Source organism: Theobroma cacao, chromosome 5, assembly GCF_053813885.1.
Source record: "Theobroma cacao isolate CCN51 chromosome 5, ASM5381388v1, whole genome shotgun sequence".
NCBI lineage: Eukaryota > Viridiplantae > Streptophyta > Magnoliopsida > Malvales > Malvaceae > Theobroma > Theobroma cacao.
Genome location: NC_142643.1, coordinates 3,075,932 through 3,092,963, shown reverse-complemented (window position 1 = coordinate 3,092,963; position 17,032 = coordinate 3,075,932). Strand labels below are relative to the sequence as shown.

The following is a 17,032-nucleotide window of genomic DNA, read 5'->3' as shown; positions in this document are numbered from 1 at the left end:
CTGTATTGTACTCTGCCACTGCTACCACTGGCACCATATTCCATGTTTATAAACCCTGTCACTTCCTAACTTTCACTTACCCCATGGCCCAGCACCCCCCCCTAGAAATAAAAAAAAAGTCTGCAGAATTTCCTGCATTTTCTTCTTCTCTCTTTCAAAGAACATTTCTCACATCTTGCTTTGTGATTTGTTTTATGTTACTTCTCGATAAGCCAAACAAATCCCCGTAAGTTGCTTTTTGTTTTTTTTTTTAGTTCTTTTTTCTTAGTTAATTATGTGTTTCGTTTTGTGATTCTTGTACCTAAGGATCGGTTTGAGCTAGAGTGCTCTGGTTTTTTTTTTTTTTGGCAGAGAAATCATAGAAAGAACAAAAAAATAGTATTCTTCCTTAAACTTCACACTAACATGTGTTTGCATGCTCATCTCTTATAATTTTTTTTTATTTTTTTGAAATTTTTAGTCTTACCGAGTAAAATGTATTTTTATGTTCTTACGTAACTATGAATGTGTTTTTGTCCGTTGATGGCTGTTGCTTTGATCCTACAATATGTGACTTTTTCTTTTTAATTTCTTTTGTGCGGTTTCTTTCTTCTTCTTCTTTTGTTTAAATTTTATTCCTCTGGAGAAATTAAGAATTTCGGGTAGATTTGATGAAGAGTGGTCTTGATTTGATTGTTGAATTTTGTGAAGGGGTTGAAAGAGAAATTAGGGAGCAAAGTGTAATGCCTAGTTAATTACTTGAGGAAGAACTTACCAGATAGCCTCTCTGTTTTACTTGTACCTGTGCTTATTTTTAAATTTGATTTTGATCTTATTTTGTTCACTTCAATTGTTTGCAGTCGCGGCCATGGAAAGTAATAGTGGTATATCTGGTTCTAGTCCCAAAGGTAATGGTGCAAACAGTTCAAAAATGACTTCTACTACCGCCGAAGGTTTGACTTCCTTGGCGTCAGCTGGGAAGGATTCAAATTGCTCTAGAAGTTCTACCAGGGAAATGTGCAAAAACATACTGACTTCACCAAGCCCTTCAAGCGGTGGAAACAAAAAGCAATTTCAGAAGCCAATGTTCAAAACTAAGAGGACGCCGAAGTGGTTTGAGAAGAGAAGAATGACAAGATCTATGAAAAGGTTGGACAAAATTGATCGGTACTTCTCATGTTTTTCTGTCTCAAAGATGTGTGAACAAGTTTCAGGTTCACTTCGCTATGAGAAAGTTAAGTTGGTGAATCCTCAGGAACTAGTTAAACCGCATGACAATGTAAAGCGGGTTGCAGACCATGAACTGAATCCTTCTAATAGGATGAGATGTGATTCTCGCAGCTATAGAGAATGGCTGAGATTGCGAGCTAGCAAATATAAAGTGTCAGGTAACAGCCTTGTTCCACTCCACCAATAGTTCAAGAAGTATCCATAAATGGTATTCAGGAATATTTATGGATTTTAACTTAGATATATTGTAACTTGCAACCTCCTTATAGCTGCAACTTTTATATTTTTAATTCAAATTGTTCTATTTGTGTGTGTGTGTTGAGTTGCATAAGGGTGCTGGTATTGTGAAAGGAATGGGGTATGGTGGTCTAGGTGGGTCAAAATAGGTCGCTAGTGCTTGTAAATATTATTGCAATCGTGCATGTTTTTTTTTTTTTTTTTATAATTGGGGGAGGGGAGATTCGAACCTGCTCTTTTAAGCAGGGGATCATGCACCAACCAATAAGCCAAATGCTGGGGTGCAAAAAAAAGGGTTTTATGGGCTGAATGAGAAGTTCAGTTAGCCCAATGCATGCATGCATGCATGCATGTTTTTATGTATCTATAAATTCAGAAAAGGTATATTTTATGTTCGCTTCAAAAGAATAAACACATTTGTTGTTTGTTAGCTCATTGAATGCTGTCATTGGGCAGCAAAGATCTCAGTTCTCTAGCTATGGACTTTACATGTGAAAAGCAATCTTTGTTTTGCTAAGATCTGATGATTTATTTACCATATTATCTGGGTTGTTTTTATTGTTGTTGTTTTTTTTTTTTTTTAATTTTTTTATCAACTTGGTAATCTTGTTAAGGATCCTATGGAAGCCTGAGTGTCACTACTGCTGATGCTTGCGAGGAAGTAAAGGAGGAAGTTATGGAGAGTCGCCTTTTATGTTCTAAAATGCAGAGGTACTGCTTTTGCAACTTACTATTTCTAAAACAGCCAGCATGCTAATACCTGTTCCTTACTCTCTGTTGCAATGAAAGACACAAAATGGGAAAAACAGAAATGTTGTTATTGGCCACCGAATAAGAATTTCTTCATTAACTACCATAATGCCTTGCCTTTTTTTCTTGAGTAACATAGCTTCAATATTTGATGATTATGTTCATATTACTGTTTTGATCCCGATTCTATCGGCAGTTTTTATTATTTCATTGATCATACAGTTCATACCTGATGTCTATGTTCTTATACCAAGGTTGTGAGAGAAAAACTTTTAGAACCCCATTACTGGAAAAACATTTAACCTTATGGGTATTTACGATGGAGTTAATGCACCAATCAACCAGAGGAAATCTACATATGATTATGTTTGGTTAGTTGACCTGATATGAGTTATGATAAATTGTAAGCATGATTTCATTGCAAGATAGTACACTATCATTTTGGTCCCACAGTTCTTCTCCAATGGTTAGTGATGGAACAGGGGTTTTACTAATGCAAATTGTAGAAAAGATCTGACCATTGTACAAAGGGCCTAAATACAGGCACTATCTTTACTTTTGGTTGGAAATAAAAGTGGAATTGTGTTTAGAAAGTGTCCACCATGTATGCTTCACTACTTTGCATTAAGTGTCTGTTGTAAAATGATTGAAATGATGAAACTGTCTGAAATGTTGTAAGGACTGATAATTGTTCATTTTACTTTAACATTGCTTAACTTAAATCGTTTTACTCCATTTTGTTGGCTTGGCTACTTACATATTGGTTGTTTTTTTTGTCTTAAAGCTCACGACTATTGTTAATGTATGTGTATGTTCTGCAAGAATCTTGATGATGAAATTTCTGGACATGTTGTTATATGTTGATGGTAATCAATGACCATTAATCTTCTCTTTACCTTTGAAGGGTGGATTTTGATTCAACACAACAATGTTATTCTTGCAATGCAGAACCAGGGAACGCATTGCATAGTGTCTTTCCTGTTCAGGTCGATCTGCTTCAAAGTCTTTAAAATTTGACCTTTTTCTATTTTTTTTTCTTGCACATCATATTTCCATTTGTGTCCTTCACATGCTTTACTGAGTTAGCTTCAAAGGAAGAGCTTTATGTGCATGTTTTAGGCAATTTCAAAGAAGCATCTGCTTTAAAAAGTTCTTAATGGGATGAAAATGCATGTGTTAACACGAGAAATGAGACTGTAGTCTTTAAAGAAAACATTTGTTTTGATTCCAGTTTTCCTGTAACATAGATGCTTTTCCTTGTTACCATGTTGCAGCATTATTTTACTTCTTCATCATTGTTTTTAAAGCTGACAGAGGATGATTTATTATTTGCTTAGTATCTAATTGCTGTTACACCTCTTGTTATTTATTTTTATCCTACAAATAATTGTTTTCTCTTGCAAATTTCTGTGGATTGTTCTAACTAATGCAAATGCTATGTTAGAGGTTCTAGCTTGCATATAATATGTCTTTATTAAGAGCATTTAGTGTTAACTTGCTTTTCTTTTACTAAGTACTTTTTATTTCCCTCAAAATTTTTCTCCATTGACATTCATGCTGACTCAATAAGCTTAAGGTTCATTACTCTTCCCATTTCTTATCCATTATGCCAGGATGGAAAGGAATTGATTTCTGAGCTCAATATGGATCAGACTGAAGAATATTCCAGTGATGTGTTGGACAAGGAATCTCAGTTAGAAATTAAAACTGGTGGCGGACATAATGCATGTGTCACCTGCATGCTTGGTGGAAAGCTTTTGTGAGTTACTCAAATACAATTAGTTTCTTCTTTATATCTCATTTCTTAGATTGGATAATATCCTGGATGGACCATACCATGTAATTAACTTGGCCCATTACTTATGGTTAGTATCATGTAACTGTTTTATGGCCAGCAACCATGTTGCTACTAGAAACTCCATTTTGTTGTTGCTTACTTTCTTTGCAAAGATGACATTAAGGACTAGGGAGGGGGTAAAAGAACAAAACAAATTCTAACATGTGACTGGTCACAACTGGGGAGCACAATATGCTGAATGAGTTTGATTGGATGGTCTTCTTTATGTGTAGCTTACAATCATATGCAGTTTGATTGGGGATTATTTGTGCCAAGAATAAACGTAGATGGTTATTAAAATTAACTTTGCCTACTTATTTTTGTGATGTAGCATTTTTTTATTCTTCAGATTGCCTACGTCTCCCCTTTTTTAGCCTTCCTGGCTTTTCTTTATCCTTTTTTGAACAAGATATTTGATTTGTTAATATGATATAATTGGTTTGCAAAATATAGCCCTAGAGTTGGTAGTACACACTTTTGGCTCCATTTTGTTACAATATTATTTTCACATATTTAAAGTTGTTAATTTGTTTTAGTATTATCTTTTCTTTCATTTGTCCATCTTCTAGCTATATATTGCATCTTATTTGTTAAATTTCAGGTCCTGTGTTGGAAAAGGGTGCAAAAGGGATTTTCATCTTTCCTGTCTTGTCCCTGCTCTAAGTAATTATCCACCTGGAGTTTGGCACTGTATTTGGTGTGTAAAAAAGAAGAAAGAACTTGGTGTGCATTCTGTCTCTGAAGTAGAGTCCATTTGGGATGCTAGAGAGGCAGTTTCTGATAATAAAAGTACAACTCATTATACTCTTGTAATGCTTGCTTTGCATTTGTAATTAGTTGATACAGTGTTACCATGTTTAAGAAGTAAATTTTGGTAATGATTAGTTGGTTCTGTGGTGTTAGCAATGCCGTGGGAGAAGCAATACTTTGTAAAGTACCGAGGTCTTGCTCATGTTCACAATCGCTGGATTCCTGAAAAAAAGCTGCTTTTGGAGGCTCCAAGACTTGTTACAAAATATAATAGCAAAAATCAGGTTCTTAGTAGTTTTTCATGTTTAACTTTATATGGTACCAATCAAAGAAAAAGAGATGCATATCTCTTCCTAGTTTAGTGGGAAGAACAATATTAATGTATGTTTTCACTTTCATTGTGGGCCGGCATGGGGGTTGAGTGGTTCTTTCAGGTGATTAGGTGGAAAACAGAGTGGACTGTTCCACATCGTTTGCTACAGAAGAGAAAGTTATTGTTTCCTACAAATTCTGATGAGAATGATTTAGATTGCACTTATGAGTGGCTCGTGAAATGGACTGGCCTTGGTTATGAGCATGCTACATGGGAATTGGAGAATTCTTCATTTTTGACATCACCTGAAGCTATGAAGCTCATGAGAGATTTTGAAATTCGGCACCTAAAGTCAGAAACATTGTCTTCCCATTCTGAAGAAGAGAAGGTGCTTCTAATATAGGAAAACTGACAAATAGATGTAAATTGTACTTATTTACTTACTGCATATTTATTCCATCTTTATAGGTATAACCTAAATGTACAGGTTTCTTTCATACAATGCCTTTGAATTTCTGAGTCTTTTTTCATCTGTAACAAATTCACACTTTAACATGAAAAGGCCTTGCTAAACAAAAGCATGTCCCATGGCATGCAGAAGCTAATCAAAGTATTTATTGAGGAAAAGGTTGTGAACTTGGGGTGCTGTAACTTTAGAGTATGGTTTTTAAGTGAGTTTGCCTGATAGCTGTTGCAATGGCAATTACCTTTGGTTCTGAGTAGTTTTAAAAGTTTTAACGATGCTAGATTTTTTCCCTTTCCTTTACATTTTGTTCTTATCCTTTGGTTTCACTATATACTTGTTGGATTTGGTTGTTTAAGTAGAAATTCAGATTTAAATTTTCCTCAACTCGGAGTGCTAAATTAGAGTAGAAGAAGTGGATGGGGCGTAGATGATGCTATTGATTAGGTTATGGAACTTTATTACTGCTACAATCCTGCAATGTTAGATTTTTTGTCAGTGGGATTCCAGGGTAGCTGGGATTTTGGAAAGGCACTCTAATAATGTAGTAACTTGAGGGTGCTTTTCTTGTATGATTGGTGCTCCTTGAGCTTGTGCTTTGTGTAAATGAAACTTCCAATAGGCAACTAACTTGAAAGTAAAGAAGGTGAATCTTGAATTAATTTGTGAAATTGCAAAATCAAATGTTAGTGTTTAAGATGAATACTTCATTTCAATTAAAAAAGGTTATGAGAGGCTGGAGAGAATAGTTTATAAGAACTTCAATTGATAAGAATGGAAAAGGTATGTAAGGTGCCCATTTCAGCTTACTGTTGCTTTATTTATGTCCCTTCAGCCTGTTTATTCTCGGTCAGTATAGATTTGTTCTTAGATAAATGAGCTGGAGCAAAGTATAGGATTTTTTGTTTATTTGTGTAATACTCATGCCTGTTTCAGTCTTATCATGATTATCACTCTGTATAATATTCAAGTCTTCTTGTATTAGTATCTTATAACTCTGCTGCAGAATGCTGCTGTTCTTAGATTATGAGCTTGTGTTTATCTGCAGCATATACTGTGTTTGTTTACTCATGCCTGTTCCTCTAGCTGCTGATGTTTGTTATTCTGTATATGGGCCTTAAATCTAATGCTACTTGTGTGAATATTTTAATTTTGTATTCAGATTATGGGGTTATGAATTTATTGTAAACAATTTGCTGGTTCTGCAGAAGGAAAAATGCAGCGTTTCTGAATTGTCACAGTTGTCATTTGGAGGTTCACCTGGAGAATATGACCGTTATCTAAGTTATGTTAATAAGCTTCTTGCACATTGGAACAAATGTCAGAATGCTGTTGTCTATGATGACCAGGTGGATCAGGTAGATGGTTGTTTACCTTGTTCCCATCCCTATTTTTCATCTGGTTCTTCCGTTTCTGAGATGCTTCATGAAACATAATATCCTCTTTGATTTTATTATAAAAATTTGTGTATGTGTGCATTTGCTATTGTAAATGAACTTTGACTACATGAATATCCTCTTCTTCGCTTTCATTTGTTTTTTTATTGCAAATGAGCTGCTTTTTGAGGTGTTAATCATAATCAGAAGATCAGTTTTATTCTTGTCACTGCAAAAGCATTTTGTCTAACAAAGCTTGAGTGAGTGATTAATTAGGCTCTATTTTTGCTGTTACAAAGGGGAGCTGTCAAAATTATAGGATATATCTGTACATGCTATTTGTGAATTTTTGGTTGTTCCCTGTTATAAATTGTGTGTTGTTAATAGGACAGTTAGTCTAAAAGGCAAGAGCTCAAGAATGTTATTAAATAAATATCCAACATGCCTCTTCAAAATGCAAGTTGTGCTTAGAAGCATGGGCAATGCACAGGCCCAATGAATACCTTGTATTGGAATTTAGTCAACAGAATAAGGGTTGAAGCTTAATTGTTAGTTATGGGCTCTAGGAAGGTTTATGTATTAATCTCCAATAGAGACTTTCCAGATGGTGTGTGGTAACATATGCACAGATTATTTGGAATGACTATATTGAATCTTCTGTGCCCAGGGTCCCAATGCCAGAAAGTAAGCTTATCATGAGTTTTAGCCAGATGGCTACACTTATATATGGAGAATTTAAAATCAACTGTAACTGATAGTGTTGAAGGATTCAGAATTTTCTTCCAGAGATACTCCCTTCATATCTAACCCATCTCAGACATTCTTAATATTTTCTCTCATATGTTTTTACGCTTTACGGTGTAGGTCAGGTTTTCATTTTCATGCTCTCTTGGGTTGCTTGTATGGATGTGAGTTTATATATAACTTAAAATTTGCTGACTCTCTCTGTCTCTCTCTCTCTCTCTCTCACACACCCACACACAAATATTTTATAACCAGAAGAAATGACCAAATTAAACTGCATTATTCAGGAGCGAGTTATAAAGGTGATATTGTTTGTTTTATCTCTGCAATTTACTGCACGGAAGCCTATTCTAATAATCTCAAAGTCGACTGCTCTTTCTGTATGGGAATCTGAGTTCTTACGTGTGGCATCATCTGCCAATATCATAGTTTATAAAGGGAGCAAAGATGTCCGGAGTAGTATTAGATCATTGGAATTCTACAATGAAAGTAGTTCCATAATGTTTGAGATACTTCTATCCTCTTCTGATGTTGTTGCTGAGGTACCTTTTTTTTTTTTTTTCCAATCCATATTATTTCATTTCACAACTGACTTGAAATACAAACTTTCTCTGATAAAGGAGACAATCACAGGAAATACATTAATTTGTCTTGTGTGATTATTTGCAGGACTTAGATATGTTAAAAGCTGTAGAATGGGGAGCTGTTGTAATTGATGAGTGCCAAAGCTCTAGAATGTCTAGATATTTTGAACAAATCAAGAGGCTAATAGCTGATATGAGGCTTCTTCTTGTTAGTGGTCAAATCAAGGTATATTTAAATCTATAACCACTTTTTTCTTTACAATCCCAGATTTACTCATCTACTGCTCACATTTTCAGGATTGCTCTGCTGACTATCAGAATTTGCTGTCCCTCCTTGATTCTGGATATGAGCTAAGCAGTGACCATTTGAAGATTGACTCTAATACTAATGTTTACGAACTAAAGGAAACATTTGCTAGTTATGTTGCATTTGAGTGCAAGTCAGGGTCTTCTAGGTTTGTTGAGTATTGGGTTCCAGTCCAGCTTTCTTATCTGCAACTTGAGCAGTACTGTGCTACATTGCTTTCGAACTCAATGTTTCTTTCTTCATCTTTGAAGAGTGATCCAGCTGATGCTCTTCGTGAGGTTATTATTTCAACCAGGAAGGTTGGCCTAACCAGACCATGGCACTCATAGAGTTAGCTGCTGTTTTGCATTTTGTTGTTTTAATTATTACTTTAAAGTGCATTTATTGCTGTGGAGTCTAAACTGACAATATCATGCCATATGCATTTGTTGTGTTTCTTTGCAGTGTTGTGATCACCCATATCTTCTTGATCAATCTTTGCAAAGTGTTGTCACAAAAGGTCTTTCTGCAGAAGAGAATTTGGCAGTTGGAATAAAAGTGAGTGGAAAACTGCAACTTCTTGATAAAATCCTTGTGGAGACTAAAGCCAGGGGCCTACGAGTATTAATCCTTTTTCAGGTAGCCTGGCAGACTACATTGAGTTTTTTTTTTTTTTTTTTTTGGGGGGGGTGGTGGGGGTGTGGGTGGGGGGAGGGGGGGAGAGGTATAATGTGCCAGAATCATGAGATGTCATTTGAGGGGTTGATCAGGAATTAGTCTAACCTTCTTGCTTGCAGTCATTGTTTAAATTGATGATATGATACTTCATGTGCCTTATAGAATTTACGTCATTAAACCTTTTGAAGAATAATGTAGAATGTACTTCAGTTTCCTCAATTTGATGTAACCATTTGAAGTCTTCAACATGTTGTTAAAACGAGTATATTGAAGATCTTCCTATCAAAATTTTAAGGAATTTATTAAGCATTTGTTGCCTATATAGATTCATGTCTTGTATTAGTAAATAATTTGTAGAGGAAAACTTGCACTGTGATTGGAGCCATGCCTTTTATTTTGCTATATTGGATTTTTCATTTTTTGTATATTTCTGAACTTGAAGATATGTGAATTTTCATTAAATTCATCCCACCTCCAAGTCGCTTGGAGCTTGATGATTAAGATTATTATCACAAGAGTCATTGTTTTCTGTGTAAATTCTTCTAAGCAACTAGTTCCTTTTGGTTTGGCTTTGCTTTGCATGCAAAAGTTTCCAGGAAATCAATTAGATTGCAAGATTTCAACTAACTGGCAATTGTTTTTTTTTAAATATAATTTAACTATGATTTAGCCTTTGTCCCTGCAGCTTCTCCTTTAACTAGTTTATTTGTTTCTTCATCCTCTATCTTTGAAAAATTTGAGACGTTGTTCTCATTTGTCACTCTGTGATGTGGTGGTTGATTGGTATTTTTCTATAAAAAAGAACTTTGTGTTTCCAACTTCTCAATGACATATATCTTTCTTGATTGCATAGGGTTTATTAATTAACAGTTTAGAATTCTCTCGTTTAAATTTATGCTGTGCAGTCAATTGGTGGCTCTGGACGAGACTCAATAGGAAATATTCTGGATGACTTTATCTGTCAGAGATTTGGTAAGTATTCTTATGTGCGCATTGATGGTAGAGGATATGCCAATTCAGAGAAAAAAGCGGTTGTAAATATGTTTAATGATAAAGAAAGTGGCAGACTTTTTCTTTTGCTTGAAGATCGCGCTTGTCTCCCAAGCATTAAACTTTCAGCAGTCGACATTGTCATTCTGTTTGACAGTGATTGGGAGCCACTGAATGACATAAAGGCCCTGCATAGGATCTCTATTGGTTCACAGTTTGAGCAGCTCAAAGTATTTCGTTTGTATTCATCTTTTACTGTTGAAGAAAAAATTCTAATTCTTGCTAAGGAAGGTAGAAGAGTAGATAGCAATATAAGAACTTTAAACAGGAACAGCTGCCTTAGATTGCTAAGTTGGGGTGCTTCTTATCTATTCAATAAGCTTGATGAATTTCATGGCTGTAGTAAGTTGTTCTCAGTTTCAAATGTTTATTGTGAACAGTCATTTCTGAATGCTGTATTATTAGAGTTGCTAAGGCAATTACCTTGCAGAGGTGAGAGCAATCATTCTGCCAAATGTTCATTTATTACAAAAGTACCCCAGAACATTGTCTATGATGGAAGCATTTCTTTATTCGGTGAAAAAGAAATAGGATCGATGAACCATGAACCATCAACATTTTCTTGGCAAAAACTGCTCGAAGGAAGGCAACCGCAGTGGAAATTGTTATCTGAGTCCTCTCCAAGAAGAAAGAAGTTTCAATATCTTGATAATCCACCAAGAAAATCCGAATTTGGAGATGGTGGTGATATAAAGAAAAGCCAGATAGTGGTCAACAGCACAGATGATCCTACATATCCAAACTGGAAGTTAAAAGGCAAAAGGAAAATAACTGTTGCAAACAAGAAAAGAAAGCTGGCTGGTATGGACAAATTCCTAAAATGCTAGTTAGTTTTTAAATGTTTTAACTGGGAAGATTCCTAGTTGTGTGGAAAATGATGAAGTCAAGATGGTTGTTGCGGAGAAAAAAATCAAAACTTTAGTGTCTCTCCTTTTTTGCTTTTCTAAAGCTAACTTTTCTTTCTACAGCAGCATCTAAGGACATAGGTGAGACAAATTTTCATTGCTCAACAGATGGTAAGAAAGATGTTAATCAGGTAAATAATTACTATTGGTGCCTCCTTTGCTTGATGATACTAAGAGCAATTTGAAGTCAACTTGATTTAATCTGAGAGATGAAACATATATATATATCATGTGGCAGAACAATCAATTGTTGCTGAAGCTGGGGATCTCAAAACTTTGTGAAACTCTGCTACTTCCGGTACAGTACACTCTTTCGACACCTTTGAGTTTGTTTTATATGAATTTAAATTAACTTTATGTGTAGATTTTGACCAATAAAAAAATCAGTTGAAATTCTTTTTTTATTGAACTTTTCTGTCTATGCATCCATTATTAAGTGTGATACGTTTCCTTTCCTATGTTGTGTAAATTATCATGGAAAATTAAATAACAAGATGATTAGATGATTCAGATGGCAGCATATATCAATGCAGTGCATAAATATGCAGATCTGTGTAAATATCATTCTCTAATGCACAATATAAAGCAGTGTGAAGTTTGCATTTGATATTGCAATGTATTTGCTTGGATCTCCTTCTATTTCCCTGGCTTAAGGAAAGGCTGGCATTAAGGTTCTTATAAATGGGGGAAAATTGGAATCTCTGAACGAGTTAAGTATTTGTACATGAATTGCTTTCTGAAATTTAATGGGGCTTAAAAATAAATCTGTAATATACCTGCAGTGTAGGACCAGGGGAAAAGTAGGTATGGGGCTTGAAAAGTACAGCTTGAAATGGGATTGCTGGTTGACTTGTCTATTTGGTAAATAACTTTATCGAATAAGGGGAAAAAGATTACTATTGGCCTTCATATGTATAGGTTCCTGGAATTCCTTGTCTCTCCGGTGTGAACATGAAAAGAAGTCTTGAGAAGTTGTTACTTTAACATCCCCCCCCTCAAACCCAAAAAAACAAAAAAAAACAAAAGATTTTTCTGCTAAGGTATCACACTCGGGGAGAAGAAATACCTATTTGAAAGACCAAACAGTTGCAAAATCCTGATAATATTTCATTGAGTTGTAAAAAAATAAATAGAAACTTGTATAGGTTCTCCATGAGACAACTCTAAATATAATAAACCTTGACCATCAAAAATTAACTGATTTCCCCTGTGAGATGTGAATTTTGGAAATTAAGATGAAAACCCCAAAAACTCCTATTAAAATAAAAAGAAGCCCTGTGAATTGGAGTGGCAAATTAAGCAGATAAATGTGTAAATAATCTTTGCTGTGAAACAAATCAGCATTATTGTTCTGTGAACACTAATGGTAGTAGTTCTGTTATATCTGTTTCTAAATTTGATGAAATTTGGGAAAGTTACATTTTTACCTTTAATGTAGGAGAATGTCAGGGGCACTGCAGTGGCATTTCTTGAGTACATAATGCGAGATTATGATGTTAGCTGGGAATCTGTTTCTACATCACAAGCATACCAGATATCTCTGGTTAGAATGATTCTAACACTTAGTGTAGCATGTTGTCTTTGTTGTATGAATGATTATTTATCATTTAGAAACTAAAAATAATTGAATTTATCTGTACATAAGCATCATCTCTCTTTCACTCTAGTGTGCTTACATGTGAATGTGAGTGTAAGCTTGCTTATACTTGGACAAGATTTAAGAGTAAATTGATTCTGATACAGTGTAAATGGATGTATCAGTTCGGATGACATTAAGGTGCATACAGTGTTGATTACTGGGATATGAAATTCTAGTCTAATTTGTAATTTTCTTGAATACTGTTCAACAAACTTATGAGTCATGGCCAACCTAGAAATCTTGCAAATTTTTATTACTTTATTCTGCCAGAAGTTCTTAAATTTTTGCATGTTTATTTACTTTTCTGGGATTTCTCCTGCAATACCACATCCTGTTTATAAAATTTTGAAATACATGTGAAGTACCCTTTGATTCATTACTTTCACTTTGTCAGGAAGTTGGTCCTGTTATCACATCTTTAATTATATTCACAGAACCATCTTTGCTGCCAAACAGAGCTCCCAGTAACATAGAAAGCTTGTCAATGTCCCCAAACATCTACTGCTATTAAGACCTGTCTCTTGCTTCTTTTGCTCATTTGGTTCATTTCCCCCCCCTCTTTTTTGTCTTTTTCTTCTCATATACATCTCTAGAAACACTTTTGCCCTGCCAAGTGCTATTTTTCAGATTTTGCTGTACTTTACAAAGTTTTCACATTCATTGTACATGCAGTTTGCTGATGAACTGTGTAATTTCTAGTGTTGGACAGCTGCTGATTTATTGGAACATAAGATTAATCAGAACAAATCACTTGCACTTGCAAAACTACGCTTAAATTTGGACTGCAGGGAGGAAGAGGTAGATTATATTTACTCCAAATTGCAGAGTGTTGCGAAAAAGTTTGCTCAATGTTCCGAGAATGTAAAGGGTTACAAGAAGTCAAATTGTTCAAAGAGAGTTTGTGTCAACCCCCAACATCCTGTTCCTAAAACTATACCATCTATTCCTAGCTGTGGTCAAAGTGGAACTTTACAGAGTGCATCATCTAACGGTCCTGATGAATCTCTTACTGAGAAGACAGTATCCAGTTTACCTATGAGATTGGTAGCTGATCACTTTAAATCTGATCCAGAGCATGGTGGAACAGAAGTAATTGTCTTGGAAGGAGTGAGAGCCAATAATAGCAAGCAGCATTTTAAGGTTGGTAGTCCCTGTGATCAACCAAAAGATCATGCCCTTATATTAGATTCTCGACACCACCAAAGTCCTGTTAGACTGCCGACCACTGATTTTATTGCAGAGCCTTCTGAAGTTCCCCAAGCCCAATGTAATGAAATAGTTACAGGCAATGACCTTGTGACTACAACCAATGCTACCCAGCCCAATGAAGATAGTGATGAAACAGATGCAGTGACCTTAGAAAGAGCAACTGTTTTTGGTAGTCCCAGTGATCAACCAAAAGATCATGCCCTTATATCACATTCTCGACACCACCGAAGTCCTGTTAGACTGCCGGCTACTGATTTTGTAACAGAGCCTTCTGAAGTTCCCCAAGCCCAATGTAATGCAATGGTTACAGGCAATGACCTTGTGAAAACTACCAATGCTACTCAGCCCAATGAAGAAAGTGATGAAACAGATGCAGTGACCTTAGAAAGAGCAACTGTTTTTGGTAGTCCCAGTGATCAACCAAAAGATCATGCCCTTATATCAGATTCTCGACACCACCGAAGTCCTGTTAGACTGCCGGCCACCAATTTTGTAGCAGAGCCTTCTGAAGTTCCCCAAGCCCAATGTAATGCAATGGTTACAGGCAATGACCTTGTGAAAACTACCAATGCTACCCAGCCCGATGAAGAAAGTGACGAAACAGATGCAGTGTCCTTAGAAAGAGCAACTCTTTCAAGGATCAGTCAGCACGATAGTGCAGTTACTCATCTCACTGGAGACTTGAATGCTTTGGAGTTTACTGGGACTGGCCAATCCTTGGTGGAGGCAGATATTAACACTGTTGAATCATATTCATTGCTATGCCAAGAGGTAAGAAAAGGTCAGATGACTAGATTGATTTTTGTGTATATTTTTATCCAATCTCCTGTATGTAAAAAAAAAAAAAAAAGAAGTTACGGCCATCAATTATAGTTTTTGAATAAATTCATTGATAAATACCCCCCTTTGTCCAACATGCATATGGAGAGAGAAAGACTGTTTATCTTAATTAGGGCTGTACAGAACTTCTAGAAACTTTACTCAATTAGGTGTGGTCATGTAAAAGTTTAAAGTTCCAGCAGATGTATTTTTTGATAAATTCATTGATAAATGGTGCCTTTAATTGCTAATTGTTCTGTTCTAATCTTAAATTGCAGACAGCTGTCTCCTTACCACTTCATATAAGGTCATCTTCCTCTGAGAGCAGTATATCTACTATACCTGCATCTGGGATGCAACATCTTCTCAGCAGCAATCAGCATGCTTTGTGTCAAGAGGCTCCAGTTCCAAGACAACCATTATTAGAGGTCCCACTGGATGAATCATCTGGTCCTCCTGTTATGCATTCAGTTACACTTGTGCCGCAACAGCCATCTGCAAGTACACCTGTGGGTGAAAGTCAAATGTGCATTGAGAACCAAAGGAGCACAACTACTCTCTTAAGATCTCCAAACGATTATCCTTGTCAAGTCAACATTGTGAGACCTGTGAGTGTGACACCTCAGCCTGCTTGCTCAAAGCCACTTCGCATTGAGCTGGAGAGAATACAAAAGTTTAGGGAGCAAACTTTGAAGCTACATGAAGATACGGTATGTGCAAGATGAATTTAGTTTCTCTTTTTAAATTTTGATGTCATGTTTAGTCAACTAAATGATGTGAGCATTATTGCATCTCTTTCCCAATTGAGCAGATATTACGGCTGAAGTCTGAGTGTGATAAAGAGATAGAAGAAATATGTAAAAAGTATGACATGCTCCTTCAAGATGCTGAGGTAGCATTCATGCAAAAGGGACAGGATCTTGAGAGTTATTGCAGCAAAGTTTACTTAAATAACATATTGGCAGAAACACTGACATTTAATTTGGAAAAAAATTCAGCTGGATCACCAGGTACATGGCAGGAAATAAACCTCTTTTAGAAAATATTTGACATGTTTATTCTTGAGTAATTATAAAGTATCATTGTTCATTCTAGAGATTCTGCTCTAAAGTTTGCTAATTCTGCACTAAACCTATCAATCACATGTTTCATGATTTTAGGCAGAGTTCATCTGATGCAACTAGTTCAGTATTACAACTTTCATATGCTCTTTTAAATGAAAGGAAGACACATTCAGCTTTATGGTTATGATTGCAGATTTACATGAATTTGCTTTTTATATCACACGTATTATGAGTGTATCTTTGTGCAGACATAAAGTGATACCTGTGGTGTTTCCTGCCTTTAACTTCATCTAGCTTCTGACAACATTTTGTTCTTGCAGCAATTGACAGTTTCATTAATCAGTTGATTCAGCAACCTTCTCTGATGCTTGATCCACAAATTCCATCATCGACAGGCCTAGGTGCAGCAGCACCTGCACAGATGTCTAACCATACACCAACTGGTGTTGTTGCACCACATTCCAGTCCTGCAATCCGTGTTAGAGGAAGCTGCTGGGTTGGCAATGCACGAGCACCAGCTCCACACCTTCGAGCCTTAAATCCACCACCCATGTCGACACCTCATATATTAGCCTTGCGTGGAAAGATGCCCAATCAGCAATTGGTAAGTAATCCACAGACAATTTCACCATACCTACCTCATGGAACACCTAGGCTGCCCAGAGAATCATCTGGTATTCATTTTCCGGTTTTCAATAGTCATGTTTCAGCGCTAGAAGTTCCTCTGGATATTGGCAATCATGCTGGTCCTAACCCACAACATCAGTTAAGACCTTGGCATAACTGGGGATTGACTTCTCACATACCCAGTCTAACAGACCGAGTGGCCACTGGTTCTCCCGTTGTCCCAGCTGCTTTTGATGCAGAACCCATTTGTTTATCAGATGATGATTGATCAGCATGGGGAATACTTTTTCAAAATCTTGACATGGTCATGACCAAATTTCATGTATAAATGTATAGGTCTCAGACAGATTCTAGACACGATGAATTGCTTAACCATTTTGGATTCTCGATAGTATTCCAAATTCGTCTTGGAAAAACCGAAGCCTGCAGTGAAACTTAAGTACATCGTTATCTATTGACATCCATTGGTCTTTTGATTCGAGAGTAAAGATC

At 36.0% G+C, this 17,032-nt stretch overlaps 1 protein-coding gene across 4 annotated transcripts; it reads left to right on the top strand.

Annotated features, from left to right (window-relative positions):
• Nucleotides 1-85: 85 nt before the first annotated feature.
• On the top strand, nt 86-16,961 carry LOC18597975 (uncharacterized). 4 transcript variants are annotated; one of them, XM_088806082.1, is made up of 22 exons: nt 86-226; nt 840-1,367; nt 2,061-2,157; nt 3,101-3,182; nt 3,810-3,955; nt 4,635-4,822; nt 4,937-5,067; nt 5,218-5,484; nt 6,768-6,917; nt 7,805-7,843; nt 7,967-8,221; nt 8,349-8,489; nt 8,561-8,869; nt 9,015-9,188; nt 10,133-11,078; nt 11,249-11,313; nt 11,421-11,480; nt 12,621-12,725; nt 13,521-14,801; nt 15,128-15,559; nt 15,661-15,859; nt 16,234-16,961. In XM_088806082.1, the coding sequence occupies exons 2-22, from the start codon at nt 848-850 to the stop codon at nt 16,806-16,808; spliced, it is 6,162 nt and encodes a 2,053-aa protein (XP_088662208.1). In that variant the 5' UTR covers nt 86-226; nt 840-847; the 3' UTR covers nt 16,809-16,961. The 4 variants fall into 4 exon arrangements, with proteins under 4 accessions (XP_088662208.1, XP_088662207.1, XP_017976899.2 ...); XM_088806081.1 differs by having other exon boundaries at nt 11,246-11,313; XM_018121410.2 differs by lacking the exon at nt 7,805-7,843 and having other exon boundaries at nt 11,246-11,313.
• The last annotated feature ends 71 nt before the right edge of the window (nt 16,962-17,032 follow it).

Bases quoted from the DNA above. Each gene is read 5' to 3' on its own strand.
- LOC18597975 (XM_088806081.1), top strand. From the start codon at position 848: ATGGAAAGTAATAGTGGTATATCTGGTTCTAGTCCCAAAGGTAATGGT. The intron at 9,189-10,132 runs GTAGCCTGGCAG...TATGCTGTGCAG, and splicing joins GAGTATTAATCCTTTTTCAG to TCAATTGGTGGCTCTGGACG. The intron at 14,802-15,127 runs GTAAGAAAAGGT...CTTAAATTGCAG, and splicing joins ATTCATTGCTATGCCAAGAG to ACAGCTGTCTCCTTACCACT.